The following is a 27,993-nucleotide window of genomic DNA, read 5'->3' on the forward strand; positions in this document are numbered from 1 at the left end:
TCATATTTCCAAATTTATTCCACTCGAAGCTTTTCGACTGACTCTCATCAGAAGCGAATGTCAGTAAATGCGGTTATCAAATTAGAAATATAGAAAAGTTTCTTCGTTGTGTCGTAATAATCACAAGTACACAGAGTCGCGAACGGCACATAGCAGCGCAGTGTACGGTATAACACACAAATTCGGCTGTAAAATAGCCGAATGACAACACAACTCAAATGAAGTATTTATTCCCAGGGTAATACAGATGCTCTTCCTGGCGGCACAGGATCGGCTTTTGCAGCTTTATAATCGTAGATTCGAGGACCTTTAAATAAGGGTTATCATACGTCTTCCTTTAGGAAGATTTGTCCTTATTTTAGAGGAAATTTGAAATGTCCTCCATTTTGGCAATTCGTCCTCCTTTATAGCTTTTCTAGCTAGGTTAATGTACAGCGTCAACTGAAAATCGGCAGGAATTTCGTGAAATAGGGTAATACGAACGTTCGAGCGGGTCATTCGGTGCATTTTCAGTTTAGGTACACTAACTTTTATCATTTGAAAAAGGGTCCCCCTTTCGCAATTCCAAAATATGGTAACGCTACTTTAAATGAAAAAGAGAACGACCACGAGCAACTATATGGAAATCTGATTACTGTTATAATGTTTTGCACACTCGGGATGTTTCAAAAGGTGCTGTCCGATGGCAAAATTACATGCTGTTAATTGATCATAATAGAGACTGTGATGATGATCATCATCATCATCCCGTGATTTTATAATTTGACGTGGAACATGCTGACGACTTCTTTGTTGCAAACGCATTACTGAACTCGGCTAGGACCGTTGTGCACAGTGTGATGTACCAGAGGTGGCCAGTAACGAAGTACATATTCTTTTGCGCGGTACTCAAGTAGGTTTGCGTACTTGCACCACTTGCTCAGGTGGTTACATATTTAGAATACCAACTTTGTAGCGGAACAGTTTTTCGGCAGAATGCCTTACTTTTGCAGCTACGATTGGAAAAGTGAAAATCAGTTTTGAGATAATTTTGCGAAACTCTTACAATTGAAATCACCATAAAAACCGTATTCCACCTATTTGTAGTGCTGTCATTAGCTGTTTTGTGATAGTCTGGTAATTTCGTACGTCAATCAGATCAACCTTTGAGGCCTACCGGAGTATTTTTCAAACCTTTTATTCTGTACTTCCGCTTGAGGTAGTTTTGTCATTTCATGGAGATCGCGACTCCTACTGAAGTAGAAACTGACTACTCTAACCATCTTTGTATACAAATACTGGTATAATTTCGCCTCGCTGATAGACGTGCCCGACATGGTGATACATGCATCTCCCATAAGTAAACTCTCAGTACACGGCTCACTATGGGGCCTAACTGCTTATGGGGCGAAGAGGAACATAAGCCTCCTTCTTTACGTTCATAAGTTATTGTACTCAGTTTGCTGCGAATTATTTTGTAGCAACGTCTCTCTTTGATGAATTGCGTCAATGTGATCCGTCCCATACTGACAATTAGACAGCGTGTTAGTTGATTGTGTTTCTAGCGCGAGGAATTTATTCATCGTCACGTCCTTGCGAATATGTTTTCCTGTTACTTTACGCAGAAGTCTGAAGAAATCCCGATCAGCTTCGTATATCAGAAACTTTGTTTGATGCTTCCTTTGATTGTTTTTCAGCGTTAAAATCGCAATGTCAGTATCGCTGGCAATTGAATGACAGTTAGCGCATTGAAGGGCTTGTTTCATTTCGCTTGACACGTTAAACTCTTCCATATCTTCGGAATAATTCCATCTTTCAACTATAAAAATGACAATTGTCGATTGGTTCATTAACTCCTGGTACCAGCGACAGCCGCTTTTTCTGATCTCTTCCTGGTTTTCCCAATTGACGGTGATGTCCAAGTTGTATACGTCACGTAACTTTGTCACCAGTCTGTGGGCTTTTACGATATCGAAACTGCTCTCCGATGTTATCATCGCTATAGAGTTGTGTCCTGAAAAGAGGATTCAAGTGCAAACGTTTCGTAATAGTGAACTTTATTCGTTATCAACGACGTAATGCCTGGTCCAGTCAAGTCAGGGAAGGCATGACCTTAGACCAGGGGCGGGCAAGATACGGCCCGTGGGCCGGATCCGGCCCGCGAAGGGATTTTGACCGGCCCGCAGAGAGTTTCTACCCTGAAAGCGAAACTCTTTTCTGAAAGCATTGACAAATTTGATGCGTCACAGAACGAATCCAAGTTTGCCAACCAGAAAAAGATGGACATGAAACTACTTGCTCTGTTCGGGTGTACGTATATTTTCGACCACGAAAATTAACTAGACAAGGCTGCGTTCCAATATAATTGGTGTTCACGTGCATTCTTTACTAAGGGTTTCTACATACGACATGTAGCCATAGTTTAAATAACTTGCTGACAACTTTGACCGACCGATGTGTGATTGACTTCTACAGCTACTGTTTGTTTGTTTTGTGGTATTCTTGGTGTTTGTCGACTACCATATAGTCATTTACACCAGGCCGATAGTTCATATTTTTTGCTTCCATAGCTGCCGTCTTGTAGCACGGCCCACTTGTATAGGCTTTTTTACGACACAGGTTACGCGGTTGAGATGGCGAGGAGGAGCAGCTACTGTTAGTATATTTATTAAATACTGTGCTCTAAACCTAAAGTTTACATTAAATACGATTCATTCCCTATATAGGTGGATTAATGCACGATTAAGGTATATATTCTGTAATCCGGCCCGCGAAGTAATTCATTTTCCCATATCCGGCCCGCCGACCGGAAAATTAGCCCGCCCCTGCCTTAGACCTATAGTCAAAACTTTCATTGACTAGCCCAAGCGATACTGCTGGCACCGTTGTAGTCAGCATACTAACATAACGTATACGAAGGAAATGAATATAAATGAGAATAAAATCATTTGCTTATGGTTCAGAATCATGGCAAATGTCGACCTTATTTCTGTCGGGCTTTAGATTTCCGTTAAATTTCATCTTTTACTACATATTATATATAGGCTACGTTATGATCTCCTGTCCATGTATGGAAGTCTGTATGGAAAAAACGTCTATGTGTGTGAACACTGAACAGTTCTATCGAGAAATTCTTAACTGCCGTTGCAAAGCAATCACTTCGTATTATAGTGTTGTGATAAAAAATATTACCCTACCTCTCGAAATATGATGACTCCTCTGAACCATGCACAGTAGAATGGGGATGATGAGAAACGTTGCTATCGCCCCGGCCAGCACAAAATAGATGGTGTGATCTAAAACGACATGGCTACTTTGACAATCGAATTATTCCAATCAAACCTCGTTAAGTTTTGAGCTTTACATATGTGCGGAAGAAGGATACAGTGGACAAGGACTCAAACAGGATCCATCGATGGTGGAATAATCCAAAGTAATTATATTCTGACGCCAAATATCGTTGGCAGTCAACAACACACTTCCTACCATGATATTGATGTAGCGATATGACCTTTATCTACGCTATTTCTATTACGTGTAGGCATAGCTTGTCAACATGTCACCGTGTCAATCAAGGTGATTTAATTTCCATTGTGATGGATATCTCTAATCTGATTCCGCGGTGTATTTGTTAGTAGTGTATACTCACCAGGATACCGTTGGTGCACGAGTATTGTTGTCCTTCCTAAACAAGTGTGATAAAGAAAATGTTAACCTGAAGCTGGTCACGATTTTGCACTTCCGATATTGCCCCGGCGCATACCGCTTCGTATTTCCCGGAGGAAATGTCGTATACTTGCGGAGTTGCGGTGACACAATTAAGTAATGATGTCAAATGCTTTGGAGGATTAGTGTTGCAGATGGCTATCGGAACTACCATCAGATAACATGGATTGCCATATGCAAATTTGTAGATTACAAGATGTAGATAACTGGATTTTGAATTTGAGGATGTTTATGAAACACGACGTAATAACAAAGTGCATTCACGTGGCCATCGATTGGCGTATTATCGTCGTTATTACCGATTTACGTTTCCAGTGTTCATGTTAAATATTATGAATTCGCCAGAGTAATTGCTCATGGACGCGTCAGGTCAGTATACCGGACATTCAAAATAATAGTATACTTGACATGGACATGCGAAAATAACGGAAATGTAGATTGTACAAGGTACAATTGTACATGCATTTGGAGACATAGTGAGTACTCCGTGTATTTGGTATTACCTCGTCAACGGCTACCCGAATGGTTTGTCTCCTACTTTGGATATCTCGGCTTCTATATTTTTGGCTTAATCTAATCCCCTTTCAGCAGTACTAAAGCGCAAACTACGTTTATTCTGACTATAAGTGACGTACAGTTGCTAATATGACGTGTTCCAAGTGTGATGAAATTAACGCGGTAAATTTTGGGCGTTCAGCGGCTGATTGAATCTTACGGACTGTACCGCACTTTTGAAATTGGCGACGGACAAATACAATTCAACAAAAACTCTCGTATGATTCAGGTATACTGTTCGTTGCCAATTTGTAATTATAGAATTTTCGAGGAATTTAAGAGTTTATTCTATTGATGCTCGAATCTACAGTATGGAGTGGAACGTTTTGAAACCCGGGTCATGCCAGGATATAAACTTTACAAGCCTGACACCGGACGTGATGGGCGCATCTATATTCCTTATTCTTACCTGTTAAATTCATTTCGCTGGTCTGGTTTATTGTCCACGCTTCGTGAAACCCTGAGAGGAAAAGTTTTCTGTAACAGCCGATTGAATAATGTTTTGATGAGTCATATCTGAAGTAATTTATACAGCAATCGATTTAAAACTTCCCGTTGTTGTTGGCCGAGATAATTTCAGGCTGATAAGTCTTTTGATTACCATTATCAGCGATTCCATTTCGATGTTTCATGGTCTCGCTTGTACGTACATGTCCAATTGTCCAAGTACATATGCGTTGTGCACTGTAAACCCTACGTATGAGGTATTGGCTGAGAGGTGAGGTGTATTTCCCCACCCGGGACGGTAAACGAACCTGGATCAACTGCGATATAAATCCGCATCTTACATCAGAGTGGAATTCTTAATGGATTGCATCCTGAAATACCGCGACGAGATAGCGTAGTGGTATGATCCACGGCTGCAACACCAATAGCCCGACTGAAGTCGACTCCAGAATTCCTACCTAAGTGTTGGAGCTATATCAACGCTCCTCCTCATCTGATCCGCGCAAGCGGTGTCTTTAAAAATCCTAGCCTAGAAGTTGGCCGTACTACAAGTCGGCAGATACGGAATCAAAATGAAGACAATAGGCCTGGTGTAAATGACCATTGTAGTCGACAAACACCATGCATAACACAAACATACAACCTAAAATACCAATTCACCTTTCCAGTATGCTTGACATTCCGCCATTTCAGGTAATTCCAAATCCGCGAGCCTTTCATCTTCTTCGCAGCCTAAATTTAAAATTAATCACATTTACTTCAAGACTTTCTTTATAGATATAGGTAACTCAATTACGTGCTACGGCTACGTTGATTAAATAAGTCAGAGTCGGCAGACTATCGGTACTCCTAGTTCACTGGCCGGAAACCTTTTTCGTCAAAAGAGCCATATTGGTCCTATGATTCCTAATGAGCCATACAACGATATCAAATCAACTGTTACGTCACCAATCACCATCGAACATTCGTAATAAGAAATCGATGTTCTATACATGAGAACCGTCATGCGGTTTTATAACCAATCAAACGCATCGTGCAATTTAAGATTTCCTGGGCTAATTCGCGAGAGATATTGGCTGTCGACGTGACATCAATTTGCCTTTGCGATCATGCAAACTTCTTTAGAATTTTAAAGAACGGGGCCGGATCCTCTAGAACAGGGGCGGGCAACATATTGCCGACGAAGCGATTTTGACCGGCCCGCGGAGAGTTTCTACCCTGGGAGTGGAATTCTATTCTGAAAATATTGACAAAGTTATGCGTCACAGAATGAATCCAAGTTGGCCAACCTGAGAAAGGTGGACATGAAACTGCTTGCCCTGTTCGGATCTACATACATTTTCGACCATGAACTGTAACGAGACAGGCTACGTTCCAATATAACTGATATTCACGGGCAGTCTTTACTACAGGTTGCTACATACGACATGCAGCCAGAGCTTCTTGTTGACAGCTTTGGCCGACCACAGATGTCTGATTGACTTTAACAGCTACTGTTAACAAATTCATTAAACACTGTTCATGGTCTCTATGCTTTAAACCTAAAGTTAACATTGAATACTATTTTCCTTGTATAGGTGGATAAATACGCGATAAATGTATATATTCTGTAATACGGCCCGCCAAGTACTTTATTTACCAGTATCCGGCCCGCCTCTGCTCTAGAAGAAAAAAACGATAGCCTATCTTCACCTCACATAGACATGTGCCAACTACCATAAGAATATGGATTCTTGTCTGGCTAATATGAAAATTTGTTGAAGAAGTTGTATCATTATTGATAATAAAATTATTAAGCGAGTTAGATGTAATATTGATAATTTATTAGATAGCCATATCTAGGGTTACCATATTTTGAGAACTTAAACATAGGACACTTTTCAAAAATTCCGAAAGCTCCGGCACCGGACAAGAAAACTGATGATTTTGAAAAAATTTCGACCGATAGTACTATGTTGACTAAAAAAGAGTTCCGATTGTCCTGTTTTTTTACGAAATTCTGACGTTCGTTTCGTCGGTGTCTCTTTTTTGGTCGCATTTAATCCTTTTTATAGAAAAAATGAACAAATTCCTAAAAAGACTACATTTAGGCGTCCTCCGAGTACGAATCCTCTTAATAGAGGATGCATGGTAACCCTAGCTATATCATAACATCTAGACAACCGTGGGATTGCACTCATCCGTCTTACTTGGTATTGTTACTATGGTCTCCATGAACTGCGGGTTGTTGTGTCGACGGTACATTGGCAACGAGTGTAGTCGGATGCGAACTCGATCTCGCGGACGGAGCCATAAGCTGCCCGTTTGTCCGATGCACGGAAATTCAAAGTGAACCACATCCTGCAAAAAGTGAACTGCATCAGACTTATTGCATTGATCTGGCATTGTAAGATATAAACAGTAGGTGACCGAGATTAATTTGTTTTTCACTGGAATCGAACCAGAATCCTGATATCAGGGACTTCAAGGCAGAATTGGGCAACTGGAAAATATCTAGCTTTTCCAAATTAGACAAGAATTGGGAATAGAAATAGAAAAAAGACGTTTAAGAGCTTCTTGGAGGTACAGAACTTTAACATACAATTGAATAGTATATTCATATTGAAATAAACCCGAATATTTTCGGATGACACTCGTCAGGGATCAGCAGCTAGTAGAGTATTGGAAAGAACATTGTATATCAACAATCGTATCTCAAAATATGACATCACCAGCATGGAATTTCGAATAAGAGAGCTTTCAATGTACTAATTTTGGATGGTGCACGACAGGGTTTTAATGACTCGAGTCGCGATTTTCTGATGACTCGACTTGACTCGAGTCATTGTCTCAAAATACGCAAATGGTCAACTTGAGTCAATCTGTGTATTGACTCGACTTCGAGTCGAGTCATCGCGCATGACTCGGACCAAGTACCTAATGTGACTCGAGTCTCAGACGGCCAAGACCTGCATTTCATTGTAATTTCGAAGAATAGTAAAGTAGCCACACTGTTGGTATTTCGCCTATTGGTACTGACAATTGACAATGGGCCAGAAACTGTTAAAAGCGACGTAACTTAGGCTATTTCAAGTGCGAACCATTCGATATCACCAAACAGAGTTATAAAAAGTGGTTTTAACAAGACCCTAACTCGAAATTGAGCAGTCAACGCAAGGACTTGGAGTGCGTGAGTGCATGATGTCTATACGCCAGTGGACAAGGAAGATTCGAATTAGAATTATACTACAAAGTTTTCTTTCCAAATTAGAGTAGAATTGAAAATATAGCTGCAGTTATTTCCAAGTCAGGTTAAAATTAGAATTATAGCTACACAGTTTTTCTCCAATTTGGATTAGAATTCGAAGTACTAAATTAGCGAAAACTTGAACATAGAATCAAGTTCCATTAATATCAAATCCCAGCTCATCCTTATGAACCTGAGACTATAGCAAATGTCCGTAAAGCAAGTTTGGCTCGTTTCGTACTATGCAGTAGGGCTGTTAAAATATAACTTTTTTTAAAATTTATATTATGCAAAACAAATTTGACTCAATCCCAACTACTAGAAGCGGATAATTTCGTTGATAATTCTCGGATTATCCTTGATTCATGGATAATCCGTGGATTATCAATGAAAAACTCCAATAACTCCGCTTCTACTAGTTGGAATTGAGTCAAATTTGTTTTGCATGGTCTCTGATGACAGCTCAACAATTTCGTGGGGTTGACAGAAAAATTTGAATTTTTCTTTTAATTTTCCCGTATAAATTAAATAATTAATGGGATCTGCAAAGACTTATACTTGTTAGAATTGAACCAGATTTGGTGTGCAGCGTTTTTTAGGGTAACCTGACAATTTAATGACTGAATAGCTGGAATCCAGAATAAAAATATTATTGAACAACCCTACTATACAGTTTTTCTGTAGCATTTACAGGAAAACCAGAAATTACAATTAAAATATGAGCATTGAAGGCTTTCACATATTAGATTAGAATTAGATTAACGGCATTTCGCTCTAATTGGTCGAATTGTACAACTTTAATTATCTAGTTGTCCAAATCTGCTTCAAGGAATGAATCTGAACCTTTTTCTAGGCATGTCCAATGTCTGTATTGACAACAGTCCGCTGCTTACTGGTTACAAGTAATTGAACTCTGGAAGATTGTCATTAAACTGTGGCGGTGGCAAATTGTAGAGGATTTGTTTTATATTCATCGCTTCTATCAGGGGCGGCTAACCTTTTCGGCCAAATGGCCACATGAGATTTGCGAATCATTGCGCAGGCCACTTGAGTGTTGATGACCTTTTTTTGTCGCACGATAAGAGCGAACCGGATTAGGTAACGATGAAAACAAGAGTCCTATTACTACGAATCAGAATCGCTAACAATTATGTCATGAAAAGGGAGTCTGTATAGCGCACTAAATACCTAATCGCGCGAACTGCGAGAAATTTTCTAAGTTTATGAATGAGTTCGTCCAATACTAATGTCCCTTGCATACATCGCATCTGTATACCGCTGGGCTCATTCGGCAAGGACAGGACAGGCGCCTGGACATATAAATATCGAAGGTTTCGGCGAATATCCGTCTGGAAATTTGTGCAAGGGCTTCATCGCCGAGTGCAAACGCGATGTCTTATGTTGGATGACAAGTTCTCTCATAATTGCGAATATAGTCAGCCTCATTTCAGTAAATTGGGCGCATTTTTTTAATTTTCAGGAGGGGGCACTAAAAGCAACAAAATGATTGAAAATAAATCGCGCGAAGTGCTAAGAAAAATATCAAGTCAACCAAATGTACCGCGAAATAGGCTATTCTACTTTATGGTCATATACTAAGATCTACGGAAAATGTGGCTTGGCGTATACGCTAATGCGTCGGAGCTGATATTCCGCGGTCAGGCGATTCAAATTTTTAATTGGCCTTGCAAGTTCACAATGAATTCCCCGGGTAATTTATTATTCGATATTTTATCTATTTTCGAGAATTATCTCTCGGCCACGGGTTGGCCGCCCCTGTTCTAAATGATATGCCGACCCGTCAATCCTATTGTGAGACATCGAAATATAATTTGTCAGATCAGGCGTTATGATACTTTGGTGTCAAAGCGTTAGCTGGTATCAGACGCGGAGAGGTAACGCACGAAGGGGTTTCGTATCCGCGCGTTGTACCAGCGCCTGCGTGCGTGATTTACGTGATATTTGATATCACATATTTTCGGGTACAAAAATACCTACACGTACAGTACGCAAACATTTCTGGCAAAAAACGTTATGTAAGCAATAAATATGATTGAGATGGGCAGAAGAAAGATTTACTTAGCAAAGGGGCATATCTCATGTAAATGGTATGTTTTTGCGTCCACTGGGTAATACTTTGCCGCGAAGTTAAGTCTAGTTCATGTGTTTTGGTAGCGAGTTAACTATATTTGAAATTGAACATTTTGAGACAGATTTGCAGTTGATCATCAACTGGCGCGTTTGCGGTACCCCGGTTTCAAAATGCGAATATTTATAATATTATAGGAACGTTTGCACCACCTTAACCGTCTCATTGCCTTGCTTACGTCCATGGGTAAAGCCCGAAGCTGTACTTCGATGTTGATTTTTTTTCGCTGAAAGCTCTCTAATGTGCAGCACGAGATGAAACGTTTTTTCCTCTCGATCTGGCAGCGCATTCAACAAAATTTACGAACAAATCATTATTGCTCCTTGTATATATTATATATCTATTGTACAAAGGCTCCACGTCGCCAACTGCATTCGCATTAGCCCACCTCGTTTTCATATATCAAGATAATTCAACCCGCATGTAACTACGACTATGAGATTTCGCGTGAAATTGTCAAGCACTATCATGGTTTTACGCCACGGTATTAATTTGACCAAACCAAAATTTTGTCAAGCATTGCACAGGGAAAAGTGTTGTACGTTAAAGGTTCGGTTCAGCATAGTTTTATCGATTCAAAAAATCACAAGATTGCGATGAAATGACAATATAAGGAATCGACGTGACGCGGGCATGTTCATTGTACACTGTATCAAAAATACTGAAGGTAACATATATATACCGCACGAGATGAAAATAAAGTGGGATGTGTCGGTAGGCTAAATCGACGTGTCAGATCCTGACATGGTTATAGACTAGTATTCGTATAAATAGGCTGTTTCTGATGTTTCCGAAGTGAGATAATTCGTTGGCCAAGTTGTGCTGCAATGTTCATAATGGATTTGATCTTCTCTTCCGAGATAGAAAAGCGCATTTATATAAAATGTCTCAAACACGGTTTCCGCTCGCAACCGTTTGTTGAAATGTTAGTTACGATCTACGTACCACCACACCACACCAGATGTGCTCCGCGTTTGCGATGCTGCGTCAGTAATCCTGTGTGACATTCACTTGCAACTTTGATTTCATTTGTCGATTGTTGGAGGCAAATTCCCGTCCATATGTGAGTGGCAACGCTGGAAACGACTTACTCGTACATATGTCAACCAGTCCGATTTCGTTCTATTCATGTGACGATTTGATGCGACTGTTTCAGATTATGAGGCCACATGCGGAATTATATCCTATAAGTCAAAGTTCAATCCCATTGTATTGATGTTCTCAAAATATCCTTGTGTTTCGGTATCATTGTACTCTCATCAAAACCGCTCGCTCACAATAAGGCTGAAAAGGCAGTAATTTGAATATCGGTAGTATCAAACGATTGCGTTGTTGCTACGTAGCGGTGTTAGCAGCGTGAAAAATTGACTGTGGCAACAGGTACAAAAGACTTCTGGATTGGGTATCAATAGAGAATATTTTCGTTAATCGGCTTCAGTTTCTCAAGTTGCGGTGTACTGCGCGGATACTTTCACGTTCATCTCGGCTTATGTGCATCATAAATAGACTCTGGTTAATGACGCACGCGGTTGAGCGCAAGAAAGGGGGTCCTGTACACAACAGTGTACTTATGTAATTTAGAAACTTCAGGCATGGCGTGCGATGTTCCCTCTAACTTTTCACGAGTCTGCGCGCACTCACCAACTCACTGCGCAACTCGACGCAAAATAAAGTCCTTGTGATGAGTCCTATCTTGCCGGTTGATCGTAACTCAGCATCCATATTATGCGGAACAAAGCTGGGGATGTTCGCTGAAACGACTACTAATCTCTCGATTAGTAATCAACCCACGACATTGTCAGAAAGCGCTTTGAAATAGCCATGAAGTGCAAAAACTTTTAATTATTTCTACCATAATTCGTAATGTAACTATTGGAACTCTTCAGATAGCCAGATTTCGTTGAAATAACGTTTTTTCATGTAAAAAGTTGTCAGTTTTTGAGGCATAAAAGTTTTTTTTTGGCCAAACTACTTCGTAAGGACAGACAGTTCCAACGAAAAATGAAGATAAGTAGTACATTTCTAACAATATGTGGGAAAACACCTAATTTGCATACGGTAGGTCAGATTTGGTGAAAATTAATATTTTTAAGGTCAAAATCTTCCGTAATTTAGGTAAAAAAAATCGCACAAGTTATAAGTCATTCTTTGCGTACAAATGCCGGGCTTAGGGACGAAGAAGAATGCCGTGAATCAGATGTCACGTGTCTCTCCAATAACGGGGACATTTATACACTGGGCCTGTTGTGTATTGCAATTTATGTATTGAATGTTGTGGCTTTTAATAGTTTCTATGCATCGCAGTGGATATGTCGACATCATTTTACTCGTGAAAGATTTTCGCGCAGACCTATTATTCGTTTCAAATCACGAGATCGAGGCGGACCGAATTGGTAAAACACGGTCAGGGGCCTACGAATATCGTAGGCCACGCACGGTTTCCGAGATTTGAATCCAAATCCAAATTCATTATGGAAATGAGACACCAAATTTTAGGTTGATTTTGAAATTTTGAACATGTTTTTATTCACCAGTCCGAAAAATTAGTATTGAAATTATGCCGTTCCCCGCAAGCTACAATGATTCAGAACCTCGAACGAAGATCTACGAAAAATGTGGCTATAAGCTACGCCAATGCGTCGGAACTGATATTTTGGTCAGCAACATCCCAAATGTCGCGATCAGGCTAATCAAATTTTTGGTTGGCCTTGCAAGTTCACAATAAATTACTTTGGTAATTTATGTTTTGATATTTTAACTAATTTTGACAATTACCCCGCGGGCAACTAAACCTCTCGGGCCACGGGTTGGCCGTCCCTGAATTAGACGCACACAAGTGAAATTGCGCGACAATTTGAGTATACGAGTACATCAACCTGACAATAATGCTCATATTAGGGGATTACAAACGAGGAAGCGGGTATTCAAGTATGGTAATTCGTCGTTTACGTCGAGCGTAATGGGTCCGGAGTATTGTTTGCCGATTACAATCGGACTGGATTGCATTTTCCAATTAGCGCTCGCAACTTCAAAGCATGCACAAAAAGACAGTGTCCAGTTACGCGTTCCTATCAAAATGACTGTCGAGAAAATCTGGTTCACGAATTACTGCAAGCACGGGAACCTGGCTTTAATTCAGAGGAGAAAGGGTATGAGCCCGCCTAATCGTAAGAAGATTAGGTGTCCGGCAATTTTGGCGAATTGAATAAAAACTGTAACATTTAGAAATTCTTAACGACCCATTATTAGGGTGGAGTGAAAAATGGAAAATTTTGAATTTTAAAACGGACACTTGATATGTGGTGCCAAATTGAAAAAAAATAATTTCTATAATAATTTTGGGCTCGTGCACCCTCTAGTGGTCGTGCAATTGCACCGAACGAGCCAAAAATAGCTAATTTCGCTATATATTGATGACCGCTTCCTCTAGAAAACTGATTTTGGTCTCAAAAGATGCGGAAGCAACAAGTTTCTATCTCACTTCCACGGAACTTTGTCTTAAAAATGAACAGAAAAAAAGTTACAAGCAAATTATTGATTTTTAGACCATTTTTCGGTAAAATTATGCATTGAAGCAGGGTACGAAGCCAAAAGCATGTAGTGATCGATCTTATGACTGACAACTCCATATTGGAAACACATAAATTGCTAATTCATATTGAAAACACAAAACCATCAATTCCATATTGAAAAAAGATCTATTTCGAAGATGATTTCACTACCAGAGTATTAGTCTGCACAAACTTTGAAATCTTGTTTTGTATTGAAAGATTTCATCTGTTTTTGAGACTTCAGTTTTTCTCTGATTAAGTCATCTCTACGTTTAAATCCCGACACATGGGCAGATGCTTTGGTCACCACTTTAACGTCTCTTTCCACTGCCTGGTTGTACCAAGGATGTTTGAGGAGATGACCTTAGATTTTCCATCTCGAGATATGGTGAGTTTTTGATTGCTGGTGGCTGTTCCATATCTTTTAGATTCAAGTTGACAATTTAGTGGTATGATTTGGCCTTGATGTTTATAATTGGGATTTTAAACAATCTGATTCTAGTGTCAACGTTGTTTTTAGGTTTCGGTTCATTAACATATCCCTCCTTCTAAGTCGTCGATTGGAATTTGGTATTCTGTTTGATCTGCTCATAGTTGTAGGCTAATCTTGCAAGTCTTCCGAGGCTTTCATCATCATCACCGAGCATTCCCAAAAGACATTATCCGGATGTGCAAAATATGCTTTTCCTTGTAGCAAAGGTAGTGCAAGGTTGCGAATTCGTGTATCAGAAAGCTTTGTAATATGGGAAACTATGTTGCACAAGTTTTTAGCACCATCAACAATGGAATTGTGCCTTTTTTTTCAAACCATGACGGAAAATTAAACTCCATGCAGAATTAAGCAAGATAGTTCAGATTGCTTGATGGATGACTCTGTCGCACATGTATGCTATGTATAGAACCTCAAAAAAATCAGGAAATCTGAACTATCTTACTCAATTCTTCATGGAGGTTTATTTTCCGTCATGGTTTGAAATAAAAAGGTACAATTATGGATGACTCAGTCCCACATAAAACATGCCGAATTTTGAGTTTCTATGTGCGACAAAGTCATCCATCAAGCAATCTGAGCTATCTTGCTCAATTCTGCATTGAGGTTTATTTTCCGTCATGGTTTGAAATAAAAAGGCACAATTCCATTGTTGATGGTGCTAAAAACTTCTGCAACAGTTTCCCATGTTACAAAAGCTTTCTAATACACAATTCGTAACCTTGCACTATCTTTGCTACAACAAAAGGCATGTTTTGCACATCTGGGAATGCTCGGTGATGATGATGAAGGCCTCAGAAGACTTGCAAGTCTACAACTATGAGCAGATCAAACAGAATATCAGATTCCAATCGACGACTTAGAAGGAGGGATATGTTAATGAACCGAAACCTAAAAACAGCGTTGACACTAGAATCAGATTGTTCAAAATCCCAATTATAAACATCAAGGCCAAGTCGCACCACCAAATTGTCAACTTGCATCTAAAAGATGCGGAACATCCACCAGCAATCAAAAGCTTTTCATATCTTGAGCTGGAAAATCTGAGGTCATCACCATTAAGGATCAATCATCCTTGGCACAACCAGGCAGTGGAAAGAGACGTCAAAGTGGTGACCGAAGCATATGCCCATTGCTCATGTGTCGGGATTTGAACGTAGCGATGGCCTCATCACACAAAGACTGAAATCTCGAAAGCAGATGAAATCCTTTATTACGAAACAGAATTTTAAAGTTTGAGCATACTAATACTCTGGTAGTGAATCCATATTCGAAATATATCTTTTTTCCATATAGAATTGATGTTTTTGTGTTTTCAATATGGATTTGCAATTTATGTGCTTTTAATATGGAGTTGTCAGTCATAAGATCAATCAGTACAAGCTTTTGGCATCATAGCCACTGCTTCAGCGCCTAATTTTAACTAAAAACAGCCTAAAAATCAATAATTTGCTTGTAACTTTTTTTCTGTTCATTTTTAAGACTAAAGTTCTGTGGAAGTGAGATATAAACTTGTTGCTTCCGCATCTTTTAAGCCCAAAACCAGCTTTCTAGCATAAGCGGTAATCAATATATCGCGAAATTAGCTATTTTTGGCTCGTTCGGTGCAATTGCACGACCACTAGAGGGTGCATGAGCCCAAAATTATTATAGAAATTATTTTTTTTAAATTTGGCACCACATATCAAGTGTCCGTTTTGAAATTCAAAATTTTCCATTTTTCACTCCACCCTACCCATTATGGCTTGCGTCTCACCGGATTGAAAGCACTGATCTTGACCAATATGCTAAAATGTACGAGCGTTTCGCGGAACTGCTGCTGTAGACGACCTTATTCGAAATTCTATACGGCTATCATCACCAACCTCCGAAAACGCGTCCTTTGTGAAATTTGCATCTTCTTCTGTAGTTACATTCAGCACCGTTCGTACCGTTGAGTGAAAAGTGTACGCGTCGTCGTGAAGGTTCATTAGGTAATGAAGGTAATAACCTTGGACGGTGCCCGAAGTCAAATGATTTACTACAAAGTGTATCGATAAGGAATCAGGTCTCTCCACAAATTCATGTTTCTTCATACCTTTTTGACTCCACTTTACCACCAGAGCAATGGATCTTTCACGAGTCAGGTACCAAGCGGACCAAATATTTTGCGCCATGGGCGCAGTGACCTGTCCAATACGCGAATACGGTGTATGTTCGCGGTCTGTGAATACATGGAATGTTACCTCGGTAATTATAAAAACAACAATAACAACTAGTTGCAGTTAGTTTTGCGATAGCAGTTGGTAGTAGGGATTGTGTGAACGTGAGGTTCACGTTCGCGCTCTGTGCGTGAACCTCAGAAATTTAAAGGTTCACGTTCACAAACGAAACATCGAAGGTTCTGCACTGTGAACCTTTTTCATATATTACAATTTTCACTTCATTATCTTTGATTGTAATTTATTGCATTTCAACTGCGGGCGACTCCATGCATGGCGCTGGCAGCGTAAAATATCAACACTAAACGACCATGCACCTTGACAATCCCAAACATTTGACTTGCTCTGTTACGAAAGTTTGCTCGAAATATCCAGCTTTCCGTTTGTGAATATTTAGCGACTCTCTGCTGTGAGCTTGACCCGCAATCACACAACACCAAGACCGAAATACACTACATGTAGTCAGCAAATGATGTTTATGCAACTAATCAATGGAAATGATATCGTTGTCTGATGTAAAAAATCTAGCAAGTGTACCGGGTCAATCTTGACCTCATATGTTTATTGTATCGTAAAATCAAAATCCGTGCGATTGGGGTATTGGTTACTGCTGTTCAACTTGTTAATGGGGTGATATCGGTAGCAAGTATAGAAACCCGTTTTACACTCTGATCAAGCTCAATATCAACCTCGCAATACTCAGACGCCGGATACATTATCCGGTTTGGCCTGGACCGTTAAGGCGAAAGCTTATATTCCCTTGCAAGTTCTTGTCGAAATTTTAGGCAAAGCGATGAAAGATATTGATTTTATGGCATTATTATGTCATTCTATTTTCCCGGTTGATACATTTGGCGACGTTTAAAACGTCAATATGTACTTCAGCATTGCGGCATTATGTGACCCGAGTCGTCACTATAGGTATCGTGTACAATGTAATATAGACTATCACTTTACTGAAATTTATAGTTGGAATCAGCACGTGACGTCATGAGGTTTCACTCCATCCCTAGTTAGTATAGGACTAGGAATTTATAATCGACTCGAGAATTCGAGTATCACTCATTGTGACGTCATAAGTTTATTGGTCAACTGGAAGTTCAAATATGCGACCGCAACGAAAAATAAGGCCAGTTCTCCACCACGCTAACGATAATTTGTTATTTCATTGCACTCCTGACGATGCTGTGATTTGATCACGAAATCCCAGGAAATTCATGTTCACTAACGTGCGTGGCCTTTTAGGGCATGTTTTGAATGCTGTCATAGTATTAATTGAGATTTCAACGATTCCACGGTGGGTAAAAAGTATAGAAACTATAAATAATAATATAACTATTAGGGCGGTGGTTCTTAAACTTTTCAGGGCGCAACTTAAATCTGAGTTTAGTGGCATCTCGCTACCCAAAACCTCTATTAGTATGCTATACGCGTTTTTAGGGGATTGTATGATATAGCGAACGCGAAGACGACAGCTTCATGCAACGCAGCTCTATGAAACATTTTTGTCGCACCCGTTTTCAAATTTGGGTGCATTATTCTTTTCTACGGGTTGCTTTTATACTACTGTCTACTCATTTAGTGAATACGGAACTGTGTCGTGCCGACCATGTCACCACATATAATATATAGGTTTTGGCCAACCAGCGACAGTCATTTTTGACCAAGGTTTTATCGCCGCAGATATTGTTGACGCGGCACTTTTGCCATCCGTCTGTTGGCCAAAACTTCAAGTCTTTATGTGTTTCGACGCGGAAAGCGGGTTTCTCTAGAAATAAATGTGTCTTACAGTCGCGCACCCGATCGTTGCACACCACTGCAGTAAGGCATCCCAACGGTCTCCGACGCGGTGTTTTCCAGAGAATCCAATGTCGGATAAACCTTTTCATGAATTCAAACCAATTTGTGTAATACAAAGGGCGACGTATTTTCACGATCAAGCCATATTGTAGTAACGACTTTCTGCATGTCTCGCTTAGTGGCTCTAATACCATAGACCAGCTGGTCCCAACGTGGGCAATATCGGCCCCGCAGTGGCCGATTGTGGGAGAGAACGGGGCGAAAGTACTTGACGCTGCTATAGGGGGCGAAAATGTTAGAACTTCCAGTGAGATGTATTTAATTACCACGGTCAAAAAATGCACTGAAGACGGATGTTTTCTGCATATGAGGGGACAAAAAAAGGTCAACTCAACGGAAAGTAGACGCGGAAACCGGTTTTCCGAGCTACTACCACCTCGGCAAAATGAAATTTTTAGTAAATTCACCAGCGATCAGAGTTAGGTCAAAAATCTCCCGATTACGCGTCTTCCTCGCTGCAAGAGTTTAAGCAAATGTTTCAGATCGCTCTGGTGTCGTCGCGACCCAAAATTATACCCAAACCTTAAGAACGGGAACGGGCGTATAATTTCAGTACTCGCACAAATCGTCTCTATCTACTCCAATCGGATCATGCATCGCTAATATATCATTCTTTACATTCCTAGCAATTGTGTATGTTGCTTCGGTATATTTCTACAAAATAACGACCCTTTTTTAAAACTACATTCCACAATCGCGTTTCGTTTTTCGCTCATATGTGTACTTGTACGCGTCGGAACCTTACTTACGAGTTACGACCAATAACAGGTATATTCAAAACACCGCGCAGACGTGGTCGTGTTATGTAAGACATAAGAGTCAAATTCCAATGATAAACACATTGAGATCATACGTACACAGTAGGGTGGTTCAAAAATAACCCTTTTTCCTGAATCTTGCAGGTTACTTGATTAAATCGTTAGGTTGCCTTAAAAAACGACGCACACCAAATTTGAATTCATTCCAACCAATATTCGCGGATTTCGTAGAGTTTGAAAATTTTGAATTTGCCTGAAAATGCAAAAAAAAAATTTTTTCAAATTTTCCTTCCAACCTTATGAAATTGTTGCGCTGTCTTCAAAAACGATGGAAAACAAATTTGAGTCAATTCCAAGCTGCAGAAGCGGAGTTATTCAAGTTTTTTGATGATAATTCTGAGATGATCCACCAATCAAGGATAATCCCAGAATTATCAAAGAAAAACTGAAATAACTCCACTTCTACGGCTTCGAATTGAGTCAAATTTGTTTTGCATCGTTTTCGAAGACAGCGCAACAATTTCATGGGGTTGGCAGAAAAATTTGAAAAAAATATTTTTTGCATTTTTAGGCAAATTCAAAATTTTCAAACTCTACGAAATCCGCGAATATTGGTTGGAATGAATTCAAATTTGGTGTGCGTCGTTTTTTTAAGGTAACCTAACGATTTAATCAAGTAACCTGCAAGATTCAGGAAAAAAGGTTATTTTTGAACCACCCTAGTACACAGTATTATATCAGGCATTTGAGATAAAAGGATAAGATATTTTGTTGTATCTTGCTGTCATTCTCAGTAAAGTATTTCCCAAAAAATTACAGCACAGCCGATGATTTGAATACAGCCTTCCTATAATTCTCTTCGTCCATCGCAACCGAAATCTCGTGACAACTTATCGGCGTAATCTTTGCGGGTACAGTTGTTTGCAACTTATAATTCCGAATAAATCGCGGATCAATGCGCTTCCTTCATGTAAGCGCTTGTAACCGCGTTGGTTTATTGCTATCTTCGCCACTCCTCGCCGCTATACGCGCAGGGGTCAGCCTAATTTGAATGTAGTAACTTACGTGCATTGTCAAAATGAACACACTTGTTCGGTTCGTACGCGTGGGAGTGTACTAAAAATGCATTAATACCTTATTTACAATTGGTGTGCGGTAGCGAAGTATTAGGAACTATCCTGTTGTTAGCGTAAAAAAGATTTAATCTGAAAAATGCAAAGGAGTGTTTCATGCCCACCCTTTATTACAAACAGATGGAATATAGTGAGTGACGTATACTGTCGTGTGCGGGATCCCTAATCGAAGATACCATGTGTTTTGGAAACTTGAACGACTTGCGCGAAATAGACTCAAATCTAAATCCAGAGAAACAACTGAACGGCTAATTGTTAATTCGGTATAAAGTTGAATGTTACGTTCATGCTAAAAAAAAAACTCGGTCTCAATTTATAAACACCTCACCTCACTTTATGCGTCTCAAAAGCTTCGTACAAATTGCGATTATTGAGTTATATTCATGAAATTATGGTAATATTATCCACTATAGTATTTCACTTTTATTTGGCCTAAATCTATAGAACTTTTAACACCTTGGCGAGGCCTCTTGATGACTGTGCTGTACGCGATAACTAATGTTTTTATTCACATTGGCGGGTAGATTATATCTATTAGTCTACCGAGTGTCGATGTCGGGTTTTCTGTTTTCGCCGTGTCCTGTTGGTGGTAGCCATGGTGTTTGTCGACTACAATGGTTATTTACACCATACCGATATTCCTTATTTTGATTCCGTAGCTGCCGACTTACAGCACGACCAACTTCTACGCTTATTGTAAGACACCGCGGACGCGGATGAGATGGCGAGGAGGAGCCTAGATAAACCTCCAACACCTAGGCTAGGTAGGAATTCTGGAGTCGACCTCGGTCAGACTCGAACACACAACCCATTGGTGTGACAGCTGTGGATTATGCCACCACGCTATCTCGCCACTAGCCGTGTACAAAAAATACCTGATGTAGAATCTATTTTTATCCGGTCGATTCGTTTTTTAGTTGTAGATTTTTATCATCGGTCTGAATTTCATCCCTCGCTGCCTGACCAACGCGTGCTTTCGCGTTTATGTGGCCTGGAATCGTTTGGACAGTGCGTTGTGACAATGCCAGAGACAGACGGTCGAAGTGGTCAGTGTTGCATTCCAATATGAGGAAAAAAGTAATGCGCTAAATTTCTACTCCATTAGAAGTAGAAAATAAAAGGTATGAACCGTACTCAAGTAAGGAGTTTTCAAGGGGATTTGGTCGAAGTGCCTCATACATGTAGTAAGTGGCAATGATATATATATAATATAGTAAGTAAGTATAGTAAGGAATGGAGTTCTTTCAAAATCGCACACGACAACGCAAAATGAATGATGAGTACAGAATACTCTGATAAGAGCAATTTTTGAAAGTATACATTCTGTGATACTATGATACAGGACCCGTTTCACGATAATAATAATAATAATAATAAGATGTTAATTTCACTCAAAAATATGATGCAAACCCACTCCAAACCTACTTTTCACTTTAAAAATGTTTTTCTTTCAATATTTTTATCAAAACCGTTGAATAGAATTAGATGTAGCCTGAAAACATAACAACGTGACTAAGTTATGCAGCTATAGGCAAATGCTACTTTTGTACTCCGCAATAGTAGAAATCCGTCGTTACTGACCTCCTCTGATACCAGATATATACTAGATTAGTGGTTCTTAACCTTGTCTCCAGCGCCCCCCCCCCCAGGGGACGATTTGTATTTTGAAGGGGGTGGAAACGCTCAGGGGGAGAAATGCATGCGCTGAGCTCAGGAGGGCGGTATGGGGCGCTGGAGAAAGATGGCCTCGCAGTAGATAGTGTATACATATGATTATATAGTAGAAGTAGAACAATAGTTCTGTATATCCCTGAGTTCTCATTGCAAGCTAACATACGAAAAAAATCTGTTAAATCACACCGTGTTTCGTTGCGCTAATCGCGAAATATCTACCGACGATGTTTTCATGAATGCAGTGGTTTATTTTGATTCATGTAAAATGAATTTGGCGTATTTTTGGATTGCCAATTTCCCGTTAAAACACTCCCGTCACGCTAGCTATACTCCAAGTCGTTTCGACACCTTCCAATCTTTTGTGGTGCTTTGAAATCATGAAAATACTAATTAACTGATCCTTATACTGACGCAACGCTAGCTCGGGTTATTTTCCGCAAAATTGTTTTGAACTATGGATTGTATCCTGCAGCGCGCTGCGTGTCGAAATCGAAAAGGCACTGTACCGTACATTGTACAGTGTACAACTTTTGAGAGTGGTGCCCTTTGTACATTAAAGATGTTTTGAAGCTTTTGGGCCAAAATGATTAACTAAATATACTTGTATTTGAGAGCTACAAAATTACATCGTCAGAATATTTCTCCATCGTATGATAAAGGATGATAGTGCTTAGTTTCGTTACCCCCATTCATGTTAAAGTTATGAGCTTGGTGCAGTACTGAATTTAATGTGAGAAAATCTCTAACACATTCTCAGTTGATTTAGTAGTCACACAAAGCAATAAAACAAAACCCAATACAGTTAATTTCCCCGTAATGCCAATCGCACAGGAGAATTCGGGATGTGTACATCGATCTCGAACCAAATGCTATGAGCCCGTAGGCCTTACTCGATGGTTGTTATAACAACCGTGATTTGATCCCGAAAATAGCACATACAATTACACCGTTAATTAGTCGAGTGGTCTAATAATGAAGTCCCAACCCGAAACCGGACTTCGACCACTTACCCATTGTTTTGTTTTTACTACAGTATTTAAAACAGGGGCCGCCAGACTCAGTCAATGTTTGAAGGGGGGCGCTGGAGAATAAAAGGTTAAGAACCACTGTATTAGATGGTTGGTATTAATATTTACTCAATTTCAAGTATAAGAAATACGAAGTACGCGAAAGGCCTGTCGTAGTCCTTGCGAATACGACATGTCGCCGTTAGCTGCCGTACGATGGGAATTTCCACTAAAGTCACCGGGTGTTTGTATGAGTTTTAACTGTAGCAGACGTCGTCCACTCGATACATGAATTAACTCGGATGACTCCTACGTAACCGGTCACGACATTGTTGCGATAGATATATTATCGCCGCTGTGATGCCTGTTATCCGCTACGAGTCATAGCTCATTCGTAACACGTTAAGTAAATTAGATATGTCGCGAAGATTGCTCGTATAATGGACATATCAACTGCACGTGAGAATCGTAGGCCTGGTGTTAGATTTCCGTGGCTCGCAATTTCAGCATTTGATTTTCGTATAGAGCAGTGGTTTTCAACCTTTTTCAACTCATCGTCCCTTATCAAGCCCGACACAAAGTTTCGCCCCCCAAACATACAGGTCCGAAACAGAAGACGAAAAACGAGAAATTTATTTACCTAGCTTACCTAGTTTCTCCGGGAAGCTCCTCAAATACGTGCCTTTTATGCGAACACAATTATCATAATGTCAGGTCTACATCACATTAAAGATGATATTGCGTTCCCAGGCAATTTACTCCATGCGAGGTCACACAGGGTTTCATCCGGTATTGTTTAACGCGTAAACAAAGACAAAGCGCAGCCTTCTTGCGTCTTTCGAATCTTTAATAAATTGACACAATGTCTTACGAATACGGTTAACGACTTTCCCGGCTTTAATCTCACTACATGTTACGAGCACATAGCGCCATCTTACTACACAAAATGAATCAAGTCGGACATGACGTCAAAGGGTACTAACCATAGGTGAATGCTGCACAAGTGCGCATAGATACTACGACCATGCCCGATGTTTTATTGCCCTTTGTAACTAAGAAGTGGGTTGCTTACGACTTAACAGATATGCCATTTCCAGTAACACGCGGAGCTCAAGCTTATTACTGCCTGTTGCGCATGCTACGATACGACCATAATAAAGGTTTCAAGACTTCCACAGTTGAAAACATCAAACTACAATTTTCGTTGATAAATTGACTCTTAGTGGAAAATGCTGCATAATTTCATTGCTCGAAAATATCAGTTGTCACCACTTGAACCATTAGAATCGGTACTCGATTCGAATTCGTGTACTTGAATCATTGTACGCGGCCCCATCTACGAAGGCGGCAATGCGTACAAGGCTATAGCTAAATTTACCATAAGTATTTCATCACTATATAGCTAAATTTACTCAAAGTCATTGGTTCCCAAACTTTTTCGGCTCGTGACACACTAGAATAGTTATAAAACTCTCGCGACACACTTGGGCCGAAAAAGGATGCTTTGAAAAAGATCGATGTTTTTTTATTACATGAACAGAACGTAGTAGGTTGAATTGTTCGCAAATTTACCCGCATTTTGCAATATACATCCCCAAACAAACATATCAACATAACCCGCATCTTATAATTAATTCCAAGCAGTGTCTCTCGTTTACAGCTTATAATTTCACTAAAAAGGCCATGTCCACCTAGCCATGAAGATGCCAATTTTAACACAGTATGGATTGCTTTTGCACCGATTTTGCAATAGCATTTGCTTGCAGACAGATAAAAATCACCCCATTTCTTTTGAAGAAATAGCTTTAAATTTTCGTAAATTAATTAGCTGCTCTTCTGCAGAAAGATTGCTTAATTTATCAGCTGTTGACGAGAAGCGTTCGTAAGTTGCGTATGCCAGTCTCCAGGCCTTCTTCAAAATATTTATAATTCTTTTCCAAAACTCCAAAATTGTTCGCGGCACACCTGAGAATATGTGGCGGCTCACCAATGCCCGATATGTAGGCTGTAATACACTGTACGTGTACAGTGTACGTACATGTACAATAGGGCTGTTCAAAAATAACCTTTTTTTTTCCTGATTCCAGCCATTCACTGATTAAATTGTCAGGTTGCCACAACAAAGGCTGCACACCAAATTTGGTTCAATTCGAACATGTCTAAGCGTCCGCAGAGCCAATTAAAATTTTTAATTTAATACGTAAAATTAAAAAAAAAAAAATTTCAAATTTTTCTCTCAACCCCATGAAAATGTTGAGATGTCTTCAAAGACCATGCAAATGAAATTTGAGTCAATTCCAACCAGTAGAAACGGAGTTATTTGAGTTTTTCGTTGATAATTCTCGGATTATCCACCAATCAAGGATATTTGGAGAATTATCAACGAAAAACTCCAATAACTCCACTTCTACTAGTCCGAATTGAGTCAAATTTTATTTGCATCGTCTCTGAAGACAGCTCAACAATTTCTTGGGGTTGACAGAAAAATTTGAAAAATTTTTTTTTTTCAATTTTCCTGTATAAATTAAAAATTTTAATTGGATCCGCGGAGCCCTATACTTGTTAGAATTGAACCAAATTTGGTGCGCAGCGTTTTTTAAGGTAACCTGACGATTTAATCACTGAATGGCTGGAATCCGGAAAAAAAAGTTATTTTTGAACAGCCCTAATGTACAATTGTACATTCTACATTTGTACACTGTACATTAGGGCTCTTCAAAAATGACTTTTTTTCTCAAATCGTACTGGCTACTTGATAAAATTGTTAGGTTACCTAATTTAAGCCTACACACAAAATTTGGTTCAATTCCAGCCAGTAGCCGCTTTGCTACAGAAGAAAGTTTCTATTTATTATATAAAAATAAATAATAAAAAATTTGAAAATTTTCTGTTCACCCCATGAAAGTGTTAGGCTGTCTATAAAAACGATGCTCACCAAATTTGGTTCAATTCCAACCAGTGGACGCGGAGTTATTGCCGTCGAAATATTTGGATTTGAATAAAATAGTATTTACGTTTACGGTGACCGATTCTTTGTTTATTTATTATAGTTGTGCTCACCGTAAATACTATTTTATTCAAATCTAAATTTTTCGACGGCAATAACTCCGCTTCCACTGGCTGGAATTGAACCAAATTTGGTGAGGATCGTTTCTATAGACAGCCTTACACTTTCATGGAGTGAACAGAAAATTTTCAAATTTTTTATTATTTATTTTTATATAATAAATAGAAACTTTCTTCTCCTGCAGCAAAGCGGTTACTAGCTGGAATTGAACCAAATTTTGTGTGTAGGCTTAAATTAGGTAACCTAACAATTTTATCAAGTAGCCAGTACGATTTGAGAAAAAAAAGTCATTTTTGAAGAGCACTACTGTACGTACATTATACAACGCGAGAAACGTTGTAACTTCAGCAACCCTGTGCCCCTAATGTACCAGTACAATCGTGAACAAGCGAGTTTGTCTCAAAATGCTTAAGTATCACTGGTATGGCGTGACCAGGGGTCGAGAATATCTGGAGCACGCGGTCGCGGTTCGCTGAAATATACAGACTACTCAGAAAGAGTATATGACGTTATGTTCCAAAAAGATCAGTGTTTACCTTTATATTTGCAGAGCAAAACTTATGACCGTGTTCTCATTGGCACAATGTTGGGACTGGGAGTATTTCCATTGTGACGCAGATAACTCAACGAGGTCACGGCAAAATGATGGGTTGGCGCTTGATTATATCATATATAAATGTGATATATAACTTCTTACACAATCAGAAAACTGAGATAGTAACGGTATTTAGATAGTAATGTACGCGAGCATCCTGAGCGCTCGCTTGTTACCACTTTCTCATTGGAAATCCTCTTGCCACTGATTTCCCTTTTAGCTAGAAATGCGTTTCTTAATGTGCGCAAACAGAATCCACTGGGACATATATGATATATCCGCATGAAATTGTGCGTTTTTCATTGTGGATTCCACGTTCGAATCCAAACGATGCCAAGTGTAAACACGCGAGAGATGTTTCCATGTTCAGATCAAATAAAAATCTGAGTTAATCCTCATCTTTAGTACACAGTTACACGATACATTAATCATCATCTATATATGCTTGCAGTGTATTATTTGCGCCGCCCACATCGCAATATGCACTATATGGCGACTACATTGAAAATACGTGGGTGTAAACTAGGTGGTTTACCGCATATCCACCAAAGCGCCGGGTGCAAATGAGGCAATCAACACTTTCTGGTTCAAAACTTTGCTTACGCGCTCAACCTAATGGCGGGAGATGATGCGTAAAATACACCAATACTTATGGACATTTGGACATATATTTCAGGGTTGCACCGGGGCCTACGTAGGCCCCGGTTGTACGCTATGGCTTAACCAGGTGAAATACACGATTTTGGTGTACTATGTTCCATCACCTTGAGTTTCAAACGACAGTTTCGATCCAGACTATAACAAATACTCACATTCCATAGAACACCGTATCCGTTTCGTGGCGCTGATCGGAATTGCGTTATTCTTTCCGCACACAGATTGGCATTCCTCCGGGAATGTGACATCAGACATCAGAAGAGTTACATATAATACAAACAACCACATCGCAGATATTAACCAACAATCAACCACATCGCAGATATTAACCAATCTCTCCTATAGCAGAAACAATGCACTTCTCATACGCGTCGGCCGGCCCGAATATACCCTGCAAGCTTATTCAATTAAAGGAAAAGGTTTTTTCTATTCTGTTACAACGCTCGGACGCTATATCGTGCTGGCGCTACGACAAACCCTGTAAACTGTTTTATTGCTATTCAACATGTATTTACAAATGTAGGCACACCGTGGGACAAGTTTTCTTCAAAACAATTCACGCATCGTTTGTTTTAAGTTATAGGAATTTTACTGCGAATGTTCGCCTTTCGGCTTTAGATGGGCGTCATGGTTAGTAAGTTTCATTGGCGTTTCACAATGACCAGCATTGAGAATTAATTAAAGGATCGCTTCGCCGGTAGAAATGGTAACAAGGTTACAATCACACCTCAAGTTCTCCGGAGGTATGTCGGATATACTGAATCAGTTCCGTGCGGTTGAATATTAATTTCCTCACATCAAAACATCAGGAGATTGCAATAAAACGAAAAGATAGGAAGGAGACGAAACGACATGGAGCAGTCATTCAATCAAAACCCACATTGGCTCGGAATTTACAAATAAGAGACATATTCGCTG

The 27,993-nt window shown here is 39.6% G+C and overlaps 2 protein-coding genes across 7 annotated transcripts in view; one reads left to right on the forward strand and one right to left on the reverse strand.

The window, feature by feature from the left end:
- LOC145435904 (uncharacterized) lies at positions 1–27,981 on the reverse strand. Of its 4 annotated transcripts, XM_080313164.1 has the most exons (9): positions 27,231–27,980; positions 16,201–16,326; positions 15,989–16,143; positions 6,897–7,047; positions 5,368–5,439; positions 4,670–4,720; positions 3,629–3,664; positions 3,177–3,275; positions 1–1,993 (listed from the first exon to the last, which is right to left on the reverse strand). In XM_080313164.1, exons 1-9 carry the CDS (start codon positions 27,361–27,363, stop codon positions 1,419–1,421), a joined length of 1,398 nt encoding a protein of 465 aa, XP_080169290.1. In that variant the 5' UTR covers positions 27,364–27,980; the 3' UTR covers positions 1–1,418. The 4 variants fall into 4 exon arrangements, with proteins under 4 accessions (XP_080169290.1, XP_080169291.1, XP_080169293.1 ...); XM_080313165.1 differs by lacking the exon at positions 3,629–3,664 and having other exon boundaries at positions 27,231–27,981; XM_080313167.1 differs by lacking the exons at positions 15,989–16,143; positions 16,201–16,326; positions 27,231–27,980 and adding exons at positions 11,724–13,312; positions 15,849–15,940.
- Positions 1–27,993, forward strand: part of LOC145434976 (maestro heat-like repeat-containing protein family member 1) — a 135,886-nt gene that overhangs the window by 69,229 nt on the left and 38,664 nt on the right. The gene's annotated exons all lie outside the window — the stretch shown is intronic.

Source organism: Botryllus schlosseri, chromosome 3 (genome assembly GCF_051294905.1).
Source record: "Botryllus schlosseri isolate E-star chromosome 3, Bs_hap1, whole genome shotgun sequence".
NCBI classification, from domain to species: domain Eukaryota; kingdom Metazoa; phylum Chordata; class Ascidiacea; order Stolidobranchia; family Styelidae; genus Botryllus; species Botryllus schlosseri.

Coding starts and splice junctions, on each gene's coding strand:
- LOC145435904 (XM_080313164.1), bottom strand. CDS start 27,363: ATGTGGTTGTTTGTATTATATGTAACTCTTCTGATGTCTGATGTCACA. Junction 5,440..6,896: donor GACCATAGTAACAATACCAA/GTAAGACGGATG, acceptor TTTTAAATTTAG/GCTGCGAAGAAGATGAAAGG. Junction 3,665..4,669: donor CAGCGAAATGAATTTAACAG/GTAAGAATAAGG, acceptor ACACTTGTTTAG/GAAGGACAACAATACTCGTG.